At 42.0% G+C, this 22,679-nt stretch overlaps 1 protein-coding gene across 2 annotated transcripts in view; it reads left to right on the top strand.

Moving 5' to 3' along the window:
• The first annotated feature begins 251 nt into the window (after positions 1-251).
• Positions 252-22,679, top strand: part of pcdh9 (protocadherin 9) — a 183,851-nt gene continuing 161,423 nt past the window's right edge. The window contains exons 1-2 of one of the 2 annotated variants that reach the window (XM_031846166.1): positions 252-1,019; positions 1,534-4,680. In XM_031846166.1, coding sequence (XP_031702026.1) covers positions 1,645-4,680 — 3,036 coding nt within the window. In that variant the 5' untranslated portion in view covers positions 252-1,019; positions 1,534-1,644. The remainder of the gene's footprint in view (positions 1,020-1,533; positions 4,681-22,679) is intronic. The other variant, XM_031846167.1, reaches the window with a different exon arrangement.

The following is a 22,679-nucleotide window of genomic DNA, read 5'->3' as shown; positions in this document are numbered from 1 at the left end:
TCCTCATTGGCGTCATCATCGTCCCCCTCCAGCCTCGGGCTTTTTTTATTTATTTTTTTTGGTTTAAGCGTCTCTGCAGCCTGCAGCATCTCCACGGAGCATCTCACCGCGGACAACCCTCCGGTCCCGCATTGAGTGACGTGACTCCGGGCCAATCGCGTTGCCGCTCGGGTTGTCGACGCCACTGACGGAGAGGGGCGGTGTCCAATGACGAGGGTCGGCGGGGTGGAGGCGTCGGTGTGGTGTACTTTACCACCCCTCCTATGGGTTTACACAGAGTTAGTGCAAGATATTCTGCTCCGGGAGTGAGAGTGCAAGGATAAACGGCACATACGCGCTGCGCATCGGTGTCACGCTGAACAGCCTTTATATTTAGGTTGGCACTTCTAAGCGGGATCGACTCTGAGATTTCTCTCTCTCTCTTTTTCCCCCCTCTTTTTTCCTCTTTTTTTCAGCTTACGAGCCTTTCACGATCTCTTTTTTAACCTTGCGTCTTTGCCGGCTGATGAACTTGAAACATGACGGGAGACCGGTGTCTCCTCGTCAGCGCCTTCACCTTAACAGGTAGCCGGGGGATATAAAAAAAAAAAAAAAAGAAGACACACGCCGGTTTCCTCGGGACGTGTTCGGGAGATGAGAGCAGATTTTTTGGGACCGGTTCTAATGGAAGACACCATAAGCCACTGATCACCTGGCTGTGTCTGCTGGAGAGCGACGCAATCACTGCAGGTCGCACAATTAGATCCTGTCCATTCCTGAAGTTAAATGGGGGAAACGGAACTGCGACATTTGCAGCTTCTTATTTATCCCAGTTTGTGCGACCAGCTGCTTTTACCCCAAACCTGTTTTTGAGTCTGATTACTCGTGCGGGGCGATATCAATTTTTTTCTCTTTCCTGGACCCACAGCTTGATCTGACTGAGAAGGATATCTTTACCTGAATAAGCTCACAGCCACACTGGAGGAGAAGAGTATGAGCTGACACACTCCAGTTTTTATCCCGCGCTGTAACGGATTTGGGTATGTACGATGAGAATAAGGTCTCAGTTGCCCACTAAGCATTCAAATTCTGTCTGAGCTCATTTTGTAGGCTTCATTCATGCGCATTCATTCGCTTAGGAGCCCACACACACAGCTAAAGCTCTTTAATTTCGGCTATAAGTGTAAAATTAATACCAGTGTGTAATGTGTTGTGAAGTTTGTTTTTTTTAATTATTATTTCTTTGGCCATGGGGGTTTGAGACGCTGAACATTCTTAGTGACTATGAAATGCGGAGGATTTCTTCAGGGAGCAAATTACATGAATGGCTGCCTAAATGGTTGCTGCAGTGTTATTGTTGTTTTTTTCTCTCTCCTATGCATTGTTGATAAAGAACTATCTGCAGATATAATAGTGAATCATGTAACAAAAATGATAGATAAAGTGGACAAAAACAGCTGACTGTGAGATGGGTGGGCTGTTGGTTAATACAATTTAATGACTGTGCAAGGCAAAGTTATTTCACTAAAGGGAAACTCTGTCATGTATTCGTAGGTTTGTCTGTGGAAGATTCCTGCCATCGCATGCGAGGAGTTGCTGCCTGTAACGACGACGCATAGAAAGACACCTTTGAGTTGTGAAGTCTGGAAACACATTTACGCTGTCATGGATCTAAAAGACTATTACCTGTTGGGTGCCCTACTTGCCTGCATATGGCTAGATCCTTCAATAGCCCAAGAGCTAATCTACCCCATCAGAGAGGAGTTGCAGGAAAATGTCCTGATTGGAAACATACCAAAGGACCTAAACATTTCCCACACAAATGCTGCCACCGGAGCAAGTGCTAATCTTGTGTACCGGCTTGTCTCCAAAGCGGGAGACAACCCACTGCTGCGCGTTCTGAGCAGCACGGGCGAGATATTCACAACATCAAACCGAATCGACAGGGAGAAGTTGTGCCCCGGCCCCTCGTTTGAGGACAGTGAGTGCTCCTTTGAAATTGAAGTGGTCATCCTCCCTAATGACTATTTCAGGCTGATTAAGATCAAAATAATTGTCAAAGACACAAACGATAATGCCCCCATGTTCCCGTCCCCTGTGATCAACATCTCCATCCCAGAGAACACGCTCATTAACAGCCGATTTGCTATTCCTTCTGCCACTGACCCAGACACTGGCCCCAACAGTGTCCACAAATACGAGCTGATCAACGGGCAAAGTGCCTTCGGCCTAGACATAGTCGAAACGCCAGAGGGGGAGAAGTGGCCCCAGCTCATTGTGCAGCAGAATCTGGACAGAGAGCAGAAGGATACATATGTGATGAAGATCAAAGTGGAGGACGGGGGCAGTCCACAGAAATCCAGCACTGCCATTCTGCAAGTTACCGTGACGGATGTCAATGATAACAGGCCAGTGTTTAAAGAGGGTCAGATAGATGTGCATATACCAGAGAACTCCCCTATTGGCATGTCTGTTGTGCAGCTCCTGGCCACAGATGCAGACATAGGGGCAAATGCAGAGATACGTTATGTGTTTGGGACTCAGGTGTCTCCTGCTACTAAAAGACTCTTTGCATTAAACACAACATCTGGCCTAATTACAGTGCAGAGGCTTCTGGACAGAGAGGAGACTGCTATTCATAAGCTCTCTGTTTTGGCCAGTGATGGCAGCTCCAGTCCTGCCAGAGCTACTGTTACCATAAATGTGACTGATGTTAATGACAATCCGCCTAATATAGACCTGCGATACATAATCAGCCCCATTAATGGCACTGTTTTCCTCTCGGAGAAGGATCCCATCAATACCAAGATTGCTCTCATCACGGTGTCGGACAAAGACACAGACATCAACGGCAAGGTCATATGCTTCATAGAGAAGGATGTGCCCTTCCATCTCAAGGCCGTGTACGACAACCAGTATCTGCTAGAGACCTCTGCGCTGCTCGACTACGAAGGGACAAAGGAATACAACTTTAAAATCGTGGCGTCTGACTCTGGAAAACCGAGCTTGAATCAGACTGCCTTGGTAAGAGTGAGGCTGGAGGATGAGAATGACAACCCGCCAATTTTCACTCAGCCAGTCATTGAGCTGGCCGTCATGGAAAACAACAAACGTGACCTGTTCCTCACTACTCTGAGCGCCACAGATGAGGACAGCGGGAAAAACGCAGACATAGTTTATCAGCTGGGCCCGAATGCGTCATTCTTCGATCTCGACCGCAAAACGGGGGTCCTGACTGCATCCAGGGTTTTTGACCGGGAGGATCAGGACAGGTTTCTCTTCACTGTCACAGCAAGAGACAATGGGACGCCCCCTCTGCAAACGCAGGCGGCCGTTATTGTAACCGTGCTGGATGAAAATGATAACAACCCTAAGTTCACACACAACCACTTTCAGTTCTTTGTGTCTGAGAATCTTCCTAAATACAGCACTGTAGGGGTGATAACTGTGACCGACTCTGATGCCGGAGAAAATGCTGCCGTTTCTCTGTCCATACTGAATGATAACGAGAACTTTATACTGGATCCCTACTCTGGTGTGATTAAATCCAATGTGTCATTTGACAGGGAGCAGCAGAGCTCCTACACTTTCGATGTCAGGGCCGTGGACAGTGGCAGGCCCCCTTGCTCCTCGGCCGCCAAGGTGACCATCAATGTCATCGATGTGAACGACAACACCCCCATCGTCATCTACCCCCCCTCCAACACGTCGTTCAAGCTTGTCCCTCTCTCCTCTATCCCAGGATCCGTGGTAGCGGAGGTGTTCGCTGTAGATGGTGACACAGGGATGAATGCGGAACTCAAATACGCCATTGTGAGTGGGAACAACAAAGGTCTGTTCAGAATTGACCCTGTCACAGGGAATATTACTCTGGAGGAAAAACCAGCTGTGACTGACATAGGCTTACACAGATTAGTGGTCAATATCAGTGACCTGGGATATCCCAGATCCCTTCATACGCTGGTACTGGTATTCCTTTATGTCAATGACACCGTGGGCAACTCAACGCTCATCTACGATCTCATCCGACGCACCATGGAGACCCCGATAGACCGAAACATTGGTGAAAGCGGTGAAACCTATCAAAGCGGCGATTATTTAACCATAATGATAGCCTTTGTTACCGGCGCCTTGGTGGTGATTATTGTCATATTTGTCACTGTGCTTCTGCGCTGCCGCCACGCCTCCAGGTTCAAGGCTGCACAGAGGAAAAAGCAGGGGGCTGAGTGGATGTCCCCCAACACAGAGAGCAAGCAGAACAAGAAGAAGAAGCGCAAGAAAAGGAAGTCCCCAAAAAGCTCCCTGCTCAACTTTGTCACCATCGAGGGGAACAAACCCGACGACCCTGCCCACGAGCCGATCAACGGAACCATCAGCCTGCCCACCGAGCTGGAGGAGCAGGGGATTGGACGCTTCGATTGGAATGCCACGCCTACCACGACCTTCAAACCCAGCAGCCCTGACCTGGCCCGGCACTACAAGTCCGCCTCGCCGCAGTCAGCCTTCCACCTCAAGGCCGACACGCCGGTCTCCGTGAAGAAGCATCACGTGATTCAGGAGCTCCCATTGGATAACACATTTGTCGGAGGCTGTGACACCCTTTCCAAGAGGTCCTCCACGAGCTCCGACCACTTCAGTGCCTCAGAGTGCAGCTCCCAAGGAGGGTTCAAGACGAAGGGGCCCATGCACACCAGACAGCAGGTAAAAGAGCACTTTTACTGGTCAATAAGTACTGCCTATAACTGCCCTGTTCCACAGTGCTAAAGTGCCAGTCTAGATTAGAGACTCACTCTAAGTTACTGTGAAGCAACAGAAAAGAGTGCAGGAGACATACGGTTTCAGCAAGTTCCACTATTTCTCAAACTTAAAAAAAGAGAAAAAGTAACTGCTAATTAATGGAGTTGATTATGGACTCAACAATCACATGCATAATTTTGGGGGAATAATTATAGACTGATGTTTTGTCATTAATATATATTTAATTCATATTTAACAAAAATGCAAGTGGGTGAGGGTTTGCCTTGCCTTATTTCGTCTATTCAGCACCCAGGTTAGATCACTGGTAAAAATGTACCAACATAACATTAATTGTGACTCAATGTTCTTTGTGAAAGAAACATTTTTTTCTTGCCTATATCTACTCCGATTACTGTTTTCATCAGAGAAAACCGCTGCACACATTCTTTCAAAAAATTAGCTGACTTTTCACCTCCTCATACAACTCTGAGTGTATTCATGTTTTTTTTAATTTCTTATTATTTGTTTTGGTGTGTATTATTATTATTATTATGTCACAAGAGACTTTGTAACCTTTTCAACACCTGCAGCAATAACAAGTCAATAATTAGCCTGCTGCGGTGCTATTGTGAATGTCACTGTAGGCTTTGCCACATCATCTAAACTCGAATTAAATGCCTCCTCTCATAGCACACTAGCGGACTGACTGAAGCTTGTCTGGAACTTGATACGCATCCAATTCAAAAAGGATTAGCCAATAATGAGCCTCAAATTTCAACGTAATCCATGCTGCTTTTTATCAAAGCCTTATTAATTTTTCTGCTAATAAAGCACTACTTCACAACACAGTTGGAACACATGTGGACAAATACAGACAAGAGGGGGAGAGAGAGAAAAAGAGAAATGGGAGTGAGAGTGTTGTCAGTGGGTCATGCTTGACGGGTGGTGGTACTGAACCTTTAGGTGGCAGTGTTGAGCTGCACGGCACAGCCTGGCAACACGCCAACCTGCAGTGGACATATAAATGCAAGGCAGGAGAAGAAAGGAGTGAAACCTATGTTGGTGTTCTCAGTGAAATGCTCTCGCCTAATGATGTAGAGGCTGCACAGGGAAGATTGATAATGGCAAGTTAGAGATGTGAGTGATAAGATCTATCCGGAGAGAGAGAGAGAGAGAGAGAGAGAGAGTGGAATTACAGGGGCGACACTGTGCGGCTGCCGTCGCTGCATACCTCCGGGTCACTGTATCTGGGGTTGCGTTTAATGTGTTTCTCTGCGAGAGGTAGCAGTCAAAAGAGGCATTCAGTTTGGCGTCATTTGCCAGGCGACGCTGGTGTGTGTGTGTGTGTGTGTGAGTGTGGTTGGTGATGTGTGAGAGAGACGGACATGAGACAAGGCGATGAAACGGGTGGCGGTGGGGGTGTTCAAGCCTAGAAGGGGACACATGAGATATGACACTATACTGTAAGCATAACTTCATTGATTTGCTCATTCATCCCACAATACCACACAAGATTTATCGGAATCAATAATTCTGACAAATGCTTCAAAGAAGCACACAAACTGAGCCGGAGTGCTCTATATAGCTCCGCTGATGATATAAATGATTGACCATTGCAGCTAGGTTGGCTCACGCACGTTCCTCTGAAATGCACACTTTGATTCACACTTTTCTGTGTACTTTTGCAGAGCACAGATGTAGTCGTTCTAGAAGCCGAGGATTGAAATTGATCTCAAGTTGTGCCTCAGTCTTAATCTTCCTTAATGACACAAACCGGTTCCGTTGAGTCTTGCCAATCCCCATTGTCACCTATTATTTTTATCTGGAACATGAAGCATAAGCATCACATCTTATAATCATGTCATTCCCGAATCAAGTCAGTATTTATTTATTGATTAAACTATATTATTTAGATCCAGACAAAATCCACTCCCAGTAAAAGTCCTCAGGAAGTGAGATAACCCTCCCTTTAGCAATACCCATGGCTTACTCAAATGAATATGCACTAATATATTTGACTGCACACAAGGGTACACTTCCTTATCTTCATTTTCTTATTACTAGAAGGAAAAATTCATTTTCTACCTTTCCGCTATTTGTTAATATCGTTCTTTGGAGATTTGTAATGAAGAATATCTGCTTGGTTCTCAGTCATAATTAATCCAAAGCATCACACTTATAAGGAGCCCACTTCAGATTTGAGGTTAAATAGCAGTTATTGATTGTAGTAAAATGACACGTCTTACTGGATAAAGCATGGTATGTTATCAATGTCATCGCTACATCCATATTTTGATTGTTTTGCACAATGCAACCATTTGTATTGACATGCGCATGTCATCTCTATTTCACGAGTATTGATAAGTAGACGTTCATCCAGTATGTCCAATTCATTTTTGAATTCTGCCTGTGTATTGAATACAAACAGAGGAGATGAGCTGTAATTTAAAGAAAAGAGAAAAAGAAAAGTAAAAGCCCAAAAATACCAATTACTTTTGAGTGAATCTTTAAACAGACAATACATCCAAAAGGTAATATCATAGGATTATCATATCAGGAGGAGCGCTTTGGAAAAAGATAAGAACTGCATTATTAAAGTCTTTCTTATACATACATAGATCATAAAAAAAATGTCAGTATCATCGAAATTTATAACCATTTACTGAAAATGTGATTTGATGCCCTGCATTTCAAAATGAGTCCAGCGAGATGCTACTTCATATACAGCATCACGAAGGTATATATTATAGGATGATGAAGTTTAGCATTCGTTGTTGCCTTACGAGTGACAAACCACCATCAATCACAAAATAAGCAATTAAGTGAAAGCGGACGTTCAAGAGAACGAGAAGTGGACGGGAATGGCTTTTAAAACTGACCTTCTCTCTAAGATTTTTAAAAGCCATTTTGCTCCAGTTCTCGAGAGTCACGTCTATGCAACATCAGCACCAATCAATAAATAAGGAAACTGAAAGTAAATTGATGAACAAGAAGGCAGGGGTGGGGGGTGGGGGTGGTGAAGAGGTGGAGAACGACAGCAATGTCGAAACATGCAGGTTTCGGTGGGGTCTTCCTCTGAGGGAACACAGAACAGTGTATGTAAATAGCAGACATCTACAACAGTGTCATCACAGACGAATGCACACACAGTAGAATCAGCTTCATACAGACCCCAAACTTTGCTGATAGCGATAGAAGCAATCCTTGCCTCTCTTTTTTTTTTTTTTTTTCGCCCCCACTTATTATTTACCCTCCAGGGACCTACATTAGTGTAAACAACACTGAGGGGGGAAAAAAGCATGAAAACACTGTCCTAGTTTCACGAGCATCTAAGAAAGCAAGTATAGTCATAGACGTTTCACCATCAGTCTTACTCTCTCCCTTTCAGTAGTCTTATGGGTAAATGTGGTTCACTAACAGAACACGAGCCCAGTGGCTACGCATTAACCGTCAACTGTGGATCAGATCCCAAGGCCCATGTTATGGACACATTAACATGGTTTCACTGAGGGTGCGGGATTTGAAAGCAGTCACGGAGATGGTGGTGTGTGACAAGTGCTGAGTCGATTACAATCCATAATTTAAGTTCTCACTCGTCACCACTAACCTTAGATAAAATGTGAATTTAAGGCTGTTTATTGTCTGTAGAGAGAGAGCATAAATGCAGTACATTCCTGCAGATACACAAGATGCATCCTCTTTCCATTCTCTTTGTTATGGTAATATACATCATACGCTTGAATGCACAATCATGGCCATTACATAGGGCTTTCAGTTGTGCGACCGTGTGGCCTGAACACCTTCTGTGCAAAAAGGCTTAATTGCTGTGGGTTATTAGCGTGTTTTTCTTGCACAGCAGAGAAAATGCGAGCACTAATAGGAAGTCTGTACCTACAGTTCAGTTAGCCCACACTGCTCTGATGTGCTCTTCTGCAGCAGAATCCATGCCTTAGCTCCGAGGGCGCAGTGTAACAGCTCCCTTTTGGGTAGCTTTGCTACAGTTGCAGCACATTTAAAACAGTAGCCAGCATTTTAGGTTGACGTTCTGAAGACTTTTGTTTGGAAATGTGTTCTTTTTTTCTGTCTGTGTCCAACTAGCATATCATTGAGTTACCAGTACAATCAAAATAGACTTGTATTATAGTATCTAAACAACTAAATATCAGCAGGGAGTTGGATATTATAGTAGTTGTAGTATTCAGTTTAAAGAGCAGGGAATCTTCAGCACGGTATTCCTGAAGTAGTCTTGACAGTACATTTAATGAATGAACATTCTTTGCAAACAGGAGTTTGTACAGACCATTGTAATTATGGAGCCTTGGGGGAGTCGTCCTTCTTGTGCAGGTTCATTTGCCACATTAATAAGGGGATTAGTAGTACGTACGGGGGCTGATGGCAGCAGGAGAAGTTTGAGAAGATTAATGAACTATGACAATGTTGCACCTGAGGGGAAAAGTCTGTTGCAATATCTTCTGGGTTGTGCTGACACAAGAGCTTGGCGGTATGAAAGGGGAAGCTGGAGAGAGGCTAGTGATTGTTGCCGACTGTGATCATACATCCTTCTCCTCAGCTATCCTGTCACTTCTCCAGGATGCTGTGTTTGTGATATCATATACTGTACACGTCCATGACACTTTTGACGGAAGATATTACGCTGGATTTGAAACATCGCCAACATGTAAAGTCTCACACTTTCTCTGCATATGAGTAAATGCTTCAACTGGATACATAACAAGAAAGACTTTAATCAACCAAATATTTCAGTGTTGTCTACAATTGGGTCTGTTGCCAACACGCGCTTCATGATTAAGCAAGCTACCGGTAGATGCGAGACGAGTAACACATACTGCAATCTGTTATTGAGTAAAATGTTGCCCATCCTCAAAACAAATGTAGCTATCAGCAGATTGTAAGCCAATAAGTCCGTGAGTGAAGTTTCTATCAAAGCTTCAAATCATCAGTGGAGGATTTGCAGGGCTCTTTACTGCAGAGAACATTGTGTTTCTTTAAAAAAACGTGTCATGTCTTCTATGTCTAGGTGGGTAAAAGGAAATGAAATGGATTGCGGGCTATACTAAGGTAGTGGGTGTGAGTCCTACCAGAGTAGATTATTGCCCCAAGGGGATCTAGTTTTGTCTGCACAAAACAACAAAATAAATCAAAGCTCCCTGTTGGTGCACTGGCTGAACTATGGAGTTCATTTATGTGTTTTTATTTCCCTCTGTTGAGAAAAATGAAGTGCCACTGATTTTAATATATTTATTTATTTATTTATAGCCTTTTGTTATTCGGTGTTGTCTATAACTGCCGGGGACAGTATTGCCAAAACACAGATGATGGCAAGTTACCAGGAATTACATTTATTTATTTAAAAAAAATTTTGTGAGCATTTTATTGATTATCATTTCTGTCATAACCATTGTCATACATGTGTTGAGATATCTCTCTTCATCATTGCACTGTTGAAACTCAAACAATACAATTTTGATAATGACAAATACTGTCATTTATCAAAAGGCCTTGCGTGTGTGTGCATAGGCTACTATATGTGATTCTTTTTTTCTTGGTTTGTTTGTTCGGCTGGCAACCCATTTATTTTAAATTCATCATCCATGTCCGCAATTTCTCAAAGCAAATTGATTGATGATCAATCTTCAGGGGGTTTGCTTTGTGAAATGGATATTTTGCATGCACAAAAACCAAAGTCATCGCGGCTTTCATTACTTAATTCATCTCCATGTTTTCGCTAATCCACAAAACATATTTCCCATTTTTCTGAGGCAATCAATCAAGTTGACATACGAGCTTCGTATTTTTCCCAACACTGCATGATGAGAAAAAAAGACAAACTGCAGCTCCAAACACTTACAGTATCAACACCTCATCTGACTTCTCTCCGATTTACCTTAAATACTGTACAAGAGTAGAGGGTGGAAGAAAATGTTTCTTGACTACTTGTTGTCTCCAAAAAAAAAAAAAAAGATGATAAAAAAAAGATGACGTTATGATGCTACTTCATTGTTTGAATGCCCCCCGACCCCCACCCCAACAACCCATCTCTCCTCTCCACCCCTCACTTAGTCCCTCCACCCACTCCTTATCTTCCCCCGTCTCCAGCCCACACCTCTCACCCATGCTTTATCGGGGTCAATGCAGTTACATGCGATGCTAAATCACCAAGGGGTGTGTTCACCTTTTGTGTCCTGATCCTTTGTGACAGATGAGGGTGCTTTGTGTTGAGCACGTAAGCCCCACTTTCTCCCCGTTACCCTCCCCTCTCCCCTTATCATTAGAGGGACGGGTGTGTGTGTGTGGAAAAGATGGGCAAAGTGGTGCTGTATGTCTTGACTTGACAAAACTCAGAGGGAGAGGTGTCCTTGTCGTTGGGTTTTGTTGTGTCAAGTGACACACAGGCCGGCGCTCAGTCACTAGTGTGTGCCATTGTCTCTAGACTAATAGTTGTGATAATGGCATCGCCAGCCAAATCCCCCCCACCCCCTTCCCCTTCCCCCTCAAGAAAAGAGCCACACTTGACTTGAAATGTGACTGCCATTGACTGCTTTGCCACTGACTCTGTAACCCTCATCAATGTAAATCTTTCTTGTATATATGAGATGTTTCATGTAAATTGAACTCCTGGTAATCTTGCCTAATGTGCTGTGTTGAACAATAATGGACTTGTTTTATTTTAATTTTGTTTTATTTATTAATTTGCCGTGCTTTCTCCTTTTCCTTCATTGCTGGGTATACATTAATTACATCTGAAATAAACTCTGCCAGTTATTCAGAACACTGCAACCTCTATTCTGTTTAAAAAAAAAAGCTTTATTTGAACAGTGCTATTCTACCTTTATAATTTCATAATAAATGTTTCAAAGAGATCATTTCCTTCTTGTTTTTAATTCGTCCGTTTGTTCTCCCTGTTGTGATGTTGTGATGAGACTTTATGTATAAAACTGGAACATGTTTCAGTCAAGCCAGTACGTGTGAACCAGCTCCAATCAGCATTTGCCCGTAAACAAGTGCTTCAGCTGATTATAATGCCAAGTTGCGTATTTTAAGCAGCAAACAGATTCTTTCAGTTTGACTGAATCCAATATTTGAAATGAGGCACACAACGTCACTGACACACCGCCAATGTAATAATTCACTCACGGTAGAATTTTAATTCAAAGTTAATCGAAAGAGGTAGCTAGGTTTGGGGGAATTTTAGACTCTTAACGAGTCACAAGAGCACATCGGTGTCTTCATGTCTCTGAATGTTGAGTATGGCCTTGCTGACCTAAATACTGCATGTCAATGGGATCAAGTTAGCAGCTGCTCTCAAACATCTGATGCTCAGGCTTTAAGGCTTTGCACTGGTTAGTCTATACTTGCATTAAAGCATTGCTTTATATTTGGTCTGTCTTGAAACAAAACTCAAATTCTGATATGTTCTTTTACAGATTTATTGGTCACTAATTATTCCAGTTGTTGGTTGTGAAGAGATCACTCCACAGCAGAATTCGGGCCAAAATCCAAAAGCCCTTGCTTCATGAAGAGATGCAAGTTCAGCGGAAGCTTATGTGAGGCTTCAGAAGTCCAAGTTAGACATTCATATCGGTATCTTCCAAAGTTACAGTCCTTTCAGTGTTTAAGTCCCTCTTTGTCTTCCATCTCCTACGCCGTGATGTCTTTTACAATTACCCTCAAGATCCTTCTACTGCATTAGTTGAGAACTACTTCTAAAACATATACCGTGTGCTTTTGTTTACTCTAAATGAGGATAGTTGCCAAACATAACTTCATAACATAGAAAAGTCTGTTGTGAGTTTGTCTGAGTAAGAAGGATAAACAGAAAAATTACCTCCAAAAAATCTCCTTATGTCAGTCCTAAAGTACTCCTTTCCTGCACATTTTTGCCGTGTCTTCACTCTTGCACACTTAATTCAATTAAGATTAAATTGTCATTGGTTGAGCAGCAGAGGTAACTGAACAGCTCTTCATGACATCTGTTGTCCAAAAAGATAAATAATAAATGTCAATTTTGTGTCTACAGTAGCAACTGGAATATCCTAACCCACACCATCATCATCACCAGCAACCCCACAACAAACACTAACACACTCAAAATGTGTTGCGTATCTGGAGAGATATTAAGGGAAAGAAATTAAACAATGTTGCTTATTTTCTTTCTTGCAAAAGCTGCCTTTTTTAAATTTGTTAATCTCCGGCTGCCTTCCAGTTTCAGAAATAAAGATGTGTCACCTCTTAACTGTTTTTTTGCAGAAAGAGAGAGAGAGGGAAGGGGGAGGGGGCTGTGGATGGAAGTGCCACGCCAACACATCGTTGGAAAGAAGGCCCAACTCAGCTTAATCTGTCCACTCCATTTGAAAGCCAGAAGCAGAGCTAAGTCTTCATTTGAGTGAGGACGAGTAACAAAAAGAGGATGGATAAGTAAATAAATATGGGCTTTAAAGTTTGACCTCATCCATACGGTCACTTTCAGAAAGCCGAGTGCACTTACTGACTGGAATTTTAAACCTGAAGTCTGACCTAAAGTATAATCATTTTGCCTGTCCTTTCCAAAGAAAGGGGGAGAATTGAGGCATTGCTAGAATTGCATCTCTGATATTCTTTTATCAGAATGTGTTGTCAGTGTCTTCCAATCTCATGTGGCCAGATTTCCAAATTGTGTGGACTCAATGTAGGACGGTATAAGAATGTAGATAGCGCAGCATTTTCAAATATCCGCGTTATCATTGAATTTGCTGTGGCAGTTATTTCTTTTTTTTCCTCTGGCACAGACTATATTTACAAAGTTAGAGATGGAGTCAGATGTGACCTCTATATGCATTGTCTGCTAAGTGAAAGAATATGAATAGTCAGTCCTTTCTCTCTGTGCAGAGCATTTGTTCGATCAACATGCCGGTGGCAAAATGTAGCATAAGTTTTGCCAATGAGGAGGCAAATAGAAGATATAGCACACAAGACAAAAGTCTCACAGAAGATTTAAAATGAACTGCTCCAGCATGCATTCACTTCTGTGTATGTATTACGCAGAAAGCCTGTGTATGTTCGCCAATATGCACACACAGTCTTTTCAGCAGATTGATATACCCCCCCGTGTTCACATTGTTCTGCTGCACAACTCTGTCATCCTGAAATTGAGTGCACATGACGGAGCATAACATCCACTCCGACAATTATCCACACAGGGATGATGTCACATGCCTTTTTAACCTTGTTTGGACAGAAACCAGATTAATTCTGTCCTTGCTCTTCCACCAGCAACGTCCTCAGAGCGAGCCCTTGTTTCATTATGCACAGCCATTGCGCGTCGGTATGTATAGTAAACCAATAAAGGGGACTGATTGATGAGCCACAGGTGGTCAAACATATGACTCGGCTGCAGTGGTTGAGCAAGTATTTACGTCCTTCACTCGAGTAAAAGCAGAAATAAAACGAGGTAAAAATACTCCATTGCAAGTATAAGTCCTTCATTCAAAATGTTGATAAAATAAAGGCACAGTATTTTCTACTTAAGTATCAAAAGTAATAATCATTCTGCAGAAAGGGACTCCTGAGATCATTGTATGATTACATTTCATATTATGTGGCTATTACAGATGTATTAATGTGTGAGTAACATTTTACTTTGGAGGTGAAGGTAATTTGAACTGTTTTATAAACTGTTTAATCTTCATCAATGCATCATATTTTAGAAATGAATGATATGTTCTGTTGGGAAATTATAATTTGTCGAAGTAGCTAGTTGTCAAAGAGATTGAAAAAAACTAAAATATTAGCCTTTCAAATGCAGTGAAGTAAAATGTAGCATAAAATTGAAGTACAAGTACCTCAAAATTGTACTTCAGTACAGTAGTTGAGTACATGCACCTGTTTGCATTCACTTCTGTTCACTTGGAAGTCGACCTACGTTACTGTACAGTTTGGGGGACAATATAAGCTACATCTATTTATTTGCAACAGAATAAAATCTGTTACTGCACCCATTTATAAATATTATTGAACTCTGCTGAGACACCGCCGAGACCTCTAATGTGCTGAAAAGATTAAGGCTCCAAATAAAAAAGTCCCTCAGAGAGGTTTCTCTTCTCTTTTCCACATTGTAGCATCACATCTTTTCCACTCATAAATATCTGTGTATAGCGATGTTAGAAATCTGTTTGTTCTGTGCACACTGACTGAATTATTTTTATTAAAAATCTGATGTTTGAAGCAATACTTAAGACTGTAAAGGTACATTTTTCAATAAATGTTTTTACAAATGTGGAATTTACAGTCAGTACCATATCAGAGTATTGCTAAGAGACAGGAAACAGAATGTATGTTCAAAAGAAAATCAGGAGAAAGCACACATCAAGCCTTTACTTCGAGAATATGAAATAGAGCAACAGTTATAGTGATTTGATAACTGAGGCCAGGTTGACAAACAGCTGAGAGATAAATGCAGGAACAAGCAGAACAACAGGAGATAAGGAGTCTCTAATGTGACATTTCTGTTAAAGCAGGCTGAATAGCCGACTTAAGGTTGGTTTTTTTTAGCAAACATATTTTGACTTCACTGAATATATTACATATGCTATGTTCTCATATCTCCCCATGAATCGACAGATGCTTTTTGAACATAAAGCGTTGGTTGGGAACTTCACTAAATTAGTCATTCTTCCGACGCAATTGCACTGGATTAAAATCAGGATCAGTAAGAAGAGGGCCTGAGAGCTTCAGCCACGTCATTTATTTATTTATTTATTTTTTCATTTCTGCTGCTGATGCACACGCTGTCACATTTCCCTCTAGTGACAGCGTGGTCTACTCCCACTGACATTTTCCTCTTGTGTAATCTTTCCTGAACCACTATCTAGTCATATTTTTATCTCTTTTGGGGGAAAAAAACAAAGAAAGGTGAGCGTATTCCTCAGATTTAATTCCCACATGTATTTGACTCGAGACAAAGAGAGAAACTGTTTTCATTTTCACCCTCAACAGTCCAGAATCCTTCAGGACAGCGCTGAGTTATGCAGCGGTGTTGCAGGGAGGGGAAAGCCCATCCACTCTAATGTAAGATCTTTATTGAAGGTGGGTGCAGTGGTCACCCCTTCTGGGTGCCTGAGGAAAATGCTATTTTTCTGTTTCCATTTTGTTTCCAGAGACAGGCTGACATATGCATACAAGCACACATACAAGAAGAAGTGGCCTAAAGGTTGCAGAAGTGAACTTTTGACCGGGGGGGTTGGGGGGTTGGGGGGTGGGGGTTGCGGGGTCGATCCGTGGACGGGCATGATAAATTAGACTTGGGAAGAGATACCATCACTGGGGTGCCCTTAAGCAAGGCACTTAACCCCCTCTTGCTCCGGTGGGGTCGCTCAGTGGATAAGACTAAGTTGTACTGGGCAACTTCCAGGTGTTGATGCGTGAACATGTGTCAGTGTGGAGCAGGGTATTCCTGGAAACCAGCATTTATACTCAGCGTATGATAAAATGTCCTACCAACAGAAAGAGAAAGTTATGCTTCTCTTCTTTATGTTCTCTTTTGGAGGATGATTGAAATTTAACTTACCAGCCTATCAAGCAGATACATATGATATTTAGATACAGTCGTCTTAGGACTTGGCAGTTGGTTCCACATGGGTTCTTACAGGAACATCACACTAAGAATAAAAGCATAAATGAGATTTTATGGGGATCCATTTAAGCACAGAGTAATGAATAACATGGAAATAAAAAGGGACATTTCAACAACATCATAGTCTTTATGAGCAGCTTGTTTCCTAAAATACATTCTTAAATCCTAAACTATGGTTTGTGTCGCTTTAAGCTAAACGTTGGCTTTTCCAGATTGGTTCTATTGCCAGTAAATTGCAGACTCATAAACCTCAACATGAAACCAATTCTGCACAGAAATTGTTTAACATTTACTGTTAACAAAGCAACTCCAGGACTGGAGTATCTTGCTCTAGATCGGGAGCTTTAGCTGTCTGGGTATTAACATAGGGAGAGGTTTGATCTTTCTGATTGAACTGTAGCAGATCATAGAATTAAGTATAAAAGATTTCCCATGGTGAACTGGATGAAGAACCTTGATTAATTGGTGTTAAGACTAATTATATATTTCCTTAAATCTGTACTACATCATTAATAGATTCCCTTCATCACGACAACAAAGCGCAACAACAAAGAGCAACGACACTTAGCGTGGATGGCATATGATTTTCTCTGGCGGAGAGTGCAATGAGAGATATAGTAATGCTCTTCAGGGAGCTAATTAGATAGGAAGTCGTGATGTATGGGTGCTGGAAGGATGTGTGTCAACCCACTCCTGTTCAATGTATGGACTGCAGATTTGTATTGATTGTATGCTTTGTATTGTGCCTCAGGCATCAGCACGCTACAGTGTAAGATGTGAGCCTTGCCTTTGTCTGGTGAGTTGAGCAGATAAGGGTTGTGATAAATCTGCCCGAGAATAAGCTGTCATAGAGGTGCCGCACATGGGAATATTTAACACAAACATAAAATATGGCTTGTCTGTTGTTTTATCGTCGAGGGTATAAGAAATGGCAGGGTTTTAAAATACTCTCACCTCTTATTTTTGCACTTTTCTATCTCTGCAGCCCTGGCATGCACAGAAGCTTACACAGTCCTGCTCATCTTTGTTAAGGCCATGGAGCGGGCAAAAAAAAAAAAAGGAAAAGAAGCGATGCTTTGCAGGGAATGGTGAACCAGCACCTTATCGCTACTCAGTAATATGCAGAGGTGTAAAACATTTGGCTGGCTTATTTAGATGAAATGATTTAGTCCTGGTTGTGCAGAGTTAGCGAGGGCTGAATCAAGTCGTGCGTTAGGGAGGAGGAGTGGAGAGGTGAAAATTGGTTTCCCCTATCTTACGGCACACATAGAGACCCAGCATGGTTCCCTCTCTCTCTACAGACTTCCCTCTGACGATAACGTGGCCCGATAATGGATATATGCACCCAGATTTATTTTCTATTTCCTGCCACAACTACTTTTCCAGGAAACTTTTCTTTGTTCATGTATAAGCTTTATGGCTGCTTTTAGCTGTGACATTCAGAATGCAGAGCTCCAGTGCCAGAGTAAGAAGGGGAACATTTGCCATGCAAAAAATAAAAAATAGATGAGGATGCTCTTTTGAGGGCTGCAACTTTTACTGTAACATATACAAGAAGGCTATAATGCAAATTCATAAACGAAGGCAGGGAAACGTTGTCCACTCTGTTAATTTGTCTGCCCGCTTTGTGAGTGTGTATCCCCTTCAGTAAATATTGCAGGAAACTACCTGAAATTCCCCCCTTCCCCTCTGATCTTTAGAAAGCTGTGGCTCCCTCTGTCATGTGACATGTGACCCCGCTACATGCTTGGTAGGGTGTCTCAGTGTTCCAGAAACCAGCCCAGCCCAGCCTCTGTCCGGGGAACAATGAGGTCCCTTCACCGCCACAGACTTAGGACTGTAGTTGCCCCAGGCCGTACATCACATGGAATCCCTCATGAATGGTGCCCGTGTGTCTGAGTGTGTTTGTGTGTATGTGTGTGTGTGTGTTAGTGTGGTGATGATGGGACTTTACTCCCTCAACACTTATTCAACACTGCTCTAAGCTGTTAACCCATGGAGATCAGTGGCTGCCTTGTTCTGGTCCATATCTTCACAGTAGGAAGTGTGTGTGTGTGTGTCCACTTATTAATAGCCCAGCCTCTGGGATGATATTCATAACCAGAGCAGGGCAGAGTGGATTTCAAAGCAACACACTGGGCAGATTGGACTGATTAATATCTTAGAGGAGCATGTTCTTTGATCTTTTCTTTACTTTGTGATTAGGAACACAGTTTGGAGCCATGTCTGTCCTGTAGAGAGATAAATACATCATTGATTTAGTATTGGTCATGGGGTTTGTAATTCATTTATTATTATGTCATGATGCTAGCGAAATTTTATTAGGACCATACTCTATGCACTGTATTTTCTTAAAATAAGCCACATCAATACTTTTAAAGTTTGCATGTATAAATGTGCTTTAGTTTTCTGAATAAAAATGAAAAAAAAAAAAATCTTTTCTTGAAAGAAAAGAGAGGTTTACCAGTAATTAACTCACCTTATTGGCAAAAACTATTCATTTATTTTAAGAAATATCACAAATGCATATAGATTTTTGTCGACTCAGAGTGGGACCAAACACATTTGCAGTGTAAGCCCCGGGCCAGTTTGTCACTTGTTGTAACTTGTTATGCATTAGCAAGCACACACACACACACACACACACACACACACACACACACACACACACAATTCTATTATTAATGTGTCTTCTCTAGAGTCTTAACTTGGCCCCCTTCTTTTATCAAACAGGCTCTTGTACTCCGGTTAACCTATTATATACATAATGTGCCAGTTGCCTATTAGCTGTATTTCTAAAGCCTGAACTGACCTGATTTCTAACCTTAAAACCAGAATATCTATAGGCCGCCATGTACACTATTGTGTCTAAAACGCAGTATGGCTTTGTGCTGACACATTATGATCAGTTCAATGTATGCCGACTTTCAGCACAAGACTGTACCGACAAAGTATTAGCACATTTGACTTATAACACATGTAACCAGTAAAAAGTTGCTCTCTTTGTGTGAAATTTGGGAATATTATTAAATATATGATAATTCACAAGTGCTTCACTTGTATGACTTACATGCCAGTCCGTCCACCACTTTGTTCCATTGTCATAGTGCATCTATTAGCATGCTGATGTTAGCATTTAGATCTAAGCAACACTCTGCCACACACACATGCTAGCATGACTGTGGATTCCTAACATAACGGGGGCTTGACGAATTAACGATACAAAATGTATATTACTCGGCTGTGAACATTTTATGTCTCAGGCTTTTATTGTGAAAGGTAAAGACGGAAGAAAAGTATCTGGTATGCGCTGCTTTTGTAAAGATTGAAGGGACTAATGAAACTTGCTGTCCAGGTTCATACTATGGGGCCACCTTATCGTTGTTTTATAAATATATAGTGCAACTCTACCCGTTCCGCACAAGGTGATTGGTTGATACCTTCATTTGCAATGCAAGAGCTCAGAAAAATCAGCATCATTCCGAAAAAAAAGATAAAGTATTCATAACAAAAATAACAGTTAGAAAAAAATATATTGATGTGTGATTTAATCATCATGTTCAAAAATCATCATCCAATTGCAATGTAAGCCTGAGTAACCAAGTGGTTACTGACTGTCACAGAGGACTTCTTTACCAATTTCATGCTTAGCATTAAAATATAATGATCATAACAGAATATATTCCTAAAACAACAAATAACAGCCATATTATTCATCTAGTATGAAATGTCTGTTTGTTTCCTTAATAATTGATATTTGAATATTTCAGACTTTGTCAGCTTAAAATGAAAAAATATATATATAAAGCATAATTTAATGTCACAGCTTCCTACCCTGCACCTGGCGGCCTACATCAGGGCTTCACAAGAAGGAATCCTTTCTTCTTCTTCTTCGTGTGTGTGTGTGTGTGTGTGTGTGTGTGTGTGTGTGTATGTGCAGGGGGTGTGGAGAGGTCACTGCCTTAATTGAATAATTGACTGGAAGAATGCTATCTTGCCAGAAAACATAGACATAAAGAAAAAATTTGGAAGTCACTGACTTGGAAAAACAGTCAAATTGTCAATGAACCCTAAAGCTAAAAAGAAATAGCAAGTATTTGCCAATTAGATGAAGGCTTCCTCCATCATTCCTCATTGTACGGATAATAACGCACAGGTTTGTGTTTAGTTTTTCTATTCCTTAGGCTTTACCAAATGCCATCTCTAATTTTTGACGAGGATCTGGCCTTGAAGGCCCCGGTAATATCAAGCACAAACAATCAATCTCGGCCAATCTCTTGAGGCCTTAATGGACTTGGAAAGAATATTAAGAGGTTTTGTCTGCAGAGAAGCTTTCTGCCACAGCAGTCGTCCCTCAGCTAATTTGTGTTTGTGTGCCAAGGGAGGCCACACACTGGGACTGCTGTAACAGGCTCTCAGTCCTACTTTCTGAGGAGCTGCTGCCAGGCCAACAAGCACACACGCACATGCAAATATGTGCTCCCACATAGACAGAGAAAGACTAAACAGGCTTCATTCTGCAGTTATCAGTCAATTCCAACAATACAATTTTGACTGTTGACACCGAGGATTTAGTTCTTTTGTCTTTCGGTATTAATGTTGGGCATCTGTGACAAACGCGGGCTTGTCCACAATGCTTATTATATTCTGTATGAGGTTGCATGTGTTTGTGCAAGTGAGACAGAGAGAGAGAAAAAATGAGAGGGTGGCATTTTAGGATGCCAGACTGAATGTGGGGTTACCATGAGAATGTGGGACCAGTGCCCAGTCCCTCTGTGTGGCGGTCCAGTTGTAAATCCACCTGTTGTCGCCACACATTGCTAATGAAACTAAACACCAACCCAGAAGTGTCACCGCGTGTTAGCCTTACCTCGCTGGTTAGTATCAGAAAAATCAGCAACAAGAAATCTAATTAAAATGGGCTATTGTGGACCCCCTATCCTAGTTATTAGGTTTTCTGGAGAGCGCCTGTCTGTGTGGTGTGAGATGAGAGGGTTGGCTTAAGATCCTGACTTAATACTAGCCTGACATTGTGTTTTTTGTTTTTATCCTTATTTCCCTGTTCTTCTCTCTCCGTCAGTATTCATTTCCCTTCTCAGCTTGAGTGCAGGGACCAGACCACAGGCTACCTCAGAGACTAGCTCTTCTCTACATGTACTTCTTTGCCATTCGCTGAAGAAGAATAAGCCACCCGCTTCAAACGTTATCAGCCGATTGAATGGGCCTCATCATCGGTTATTAGCCACATGTGGTACTACACCTACTATAAGGTTCAGAAAGCTATCGCCATTGTTGATCATCAATACACTTACAAGAGGATGACGCTCACCCCTAGTGGCCACAAAAATCATGACGGGAGCAAAGAAGGTAGGCAAGTGATGAAGTTAAACAAGCAACAAAGTCTATATGGAGGAAGTAGATGTGTGGGTCGAAAAAACGCAAGACTTTCACCCTGCAGACTGCTGTTTGAGTCCATGATGCCAAAAGTCAACATTGACTTATTTTACTGTACTTTTGTTACGTAACTTACGTACGTAACTAACCCCACGGAGCACAGTTACATAACAAACGTAAGCTTCTTAATTTAACCCAAACCACGATCGTTCCCTAAACCTAAGTTTTGTTGCCTAAACTTAAAAAAAGTTGTGTTTTTGTTTAAGTTCACAACTTTAACTTTCACAACGAGGCAGGTGCAGTTAGACCCTTTTGAAGCAGTGATAACCAGTGATAATGCCCATTCAGTCAGGTGATTACATTCAGGGAGGGTGCACCAGTCAACAAGTTTCTCCATTATATGATTTTTCTCCTTGCCCCTGTATCCTGTCCTTCTCTTCGTCTCTTCATCTTCGTCTTTCTTGATTTCCAATTTGCATGGCTGCATTTTCTTCATTTCTTTCCTGCTACTCTACTCGTTCCATTCTCTGTCTGCGTTCCTCAGTCTTCTGTCTTTTACGCTTGCATTTCATTCCTTCCTATGGATTTCTCATTTGTTCTCTAATTTATTTCTCAATTTTTATCATTTGCCAACTGCCTGTCTATTTGATCCTTACCTCACCCCTCTCTCCATCCCTTTGTTGGAAGGTGACGCCTCAGCGTTCCAATTTTGCAGTATCCCACATTTTCTTCTCTTCTTGTTTTCAGTATGCACTCACCCAAAGTGAATACCACAGTATATAACTATTTGATTTTACCCACCTGAACCCCCCTCTCTAAGTGGCTGCTTAGCTGACTGCCAATTTAGAGTTTAACCTCAGGAGAGGGGGGCTTGTGCCAGAGAGGCAGATGGTCAGAGGCGAAGGCAAAAGATGCTGGGAAATTCATCCCTTAACCTCTA

This window comes from Anarrhichthys ocellatus, unplaced genomic scaffold, assembly GCF_004355925.1.
Source record: "Anarrhichthys ocellatus isolate YVR2014 unplaced genomic scaffold, GSC_Weel_1.0 scaffold6, whole genome shotgun sequence".
Taxonomy (NCBI): domain Eukaryota; kingdom Metazoa; phylum Chordata; class Actinopteri; order Perciformes; family Anarhichadidae; genus Anarrhichthys; species Anarrhichthys ocellatus.
The sequence above is the reverse complement of the archived record's forward strand: the minus strand, read 5'-3'. Positions and strand labels throughout refer to the sequence as shown.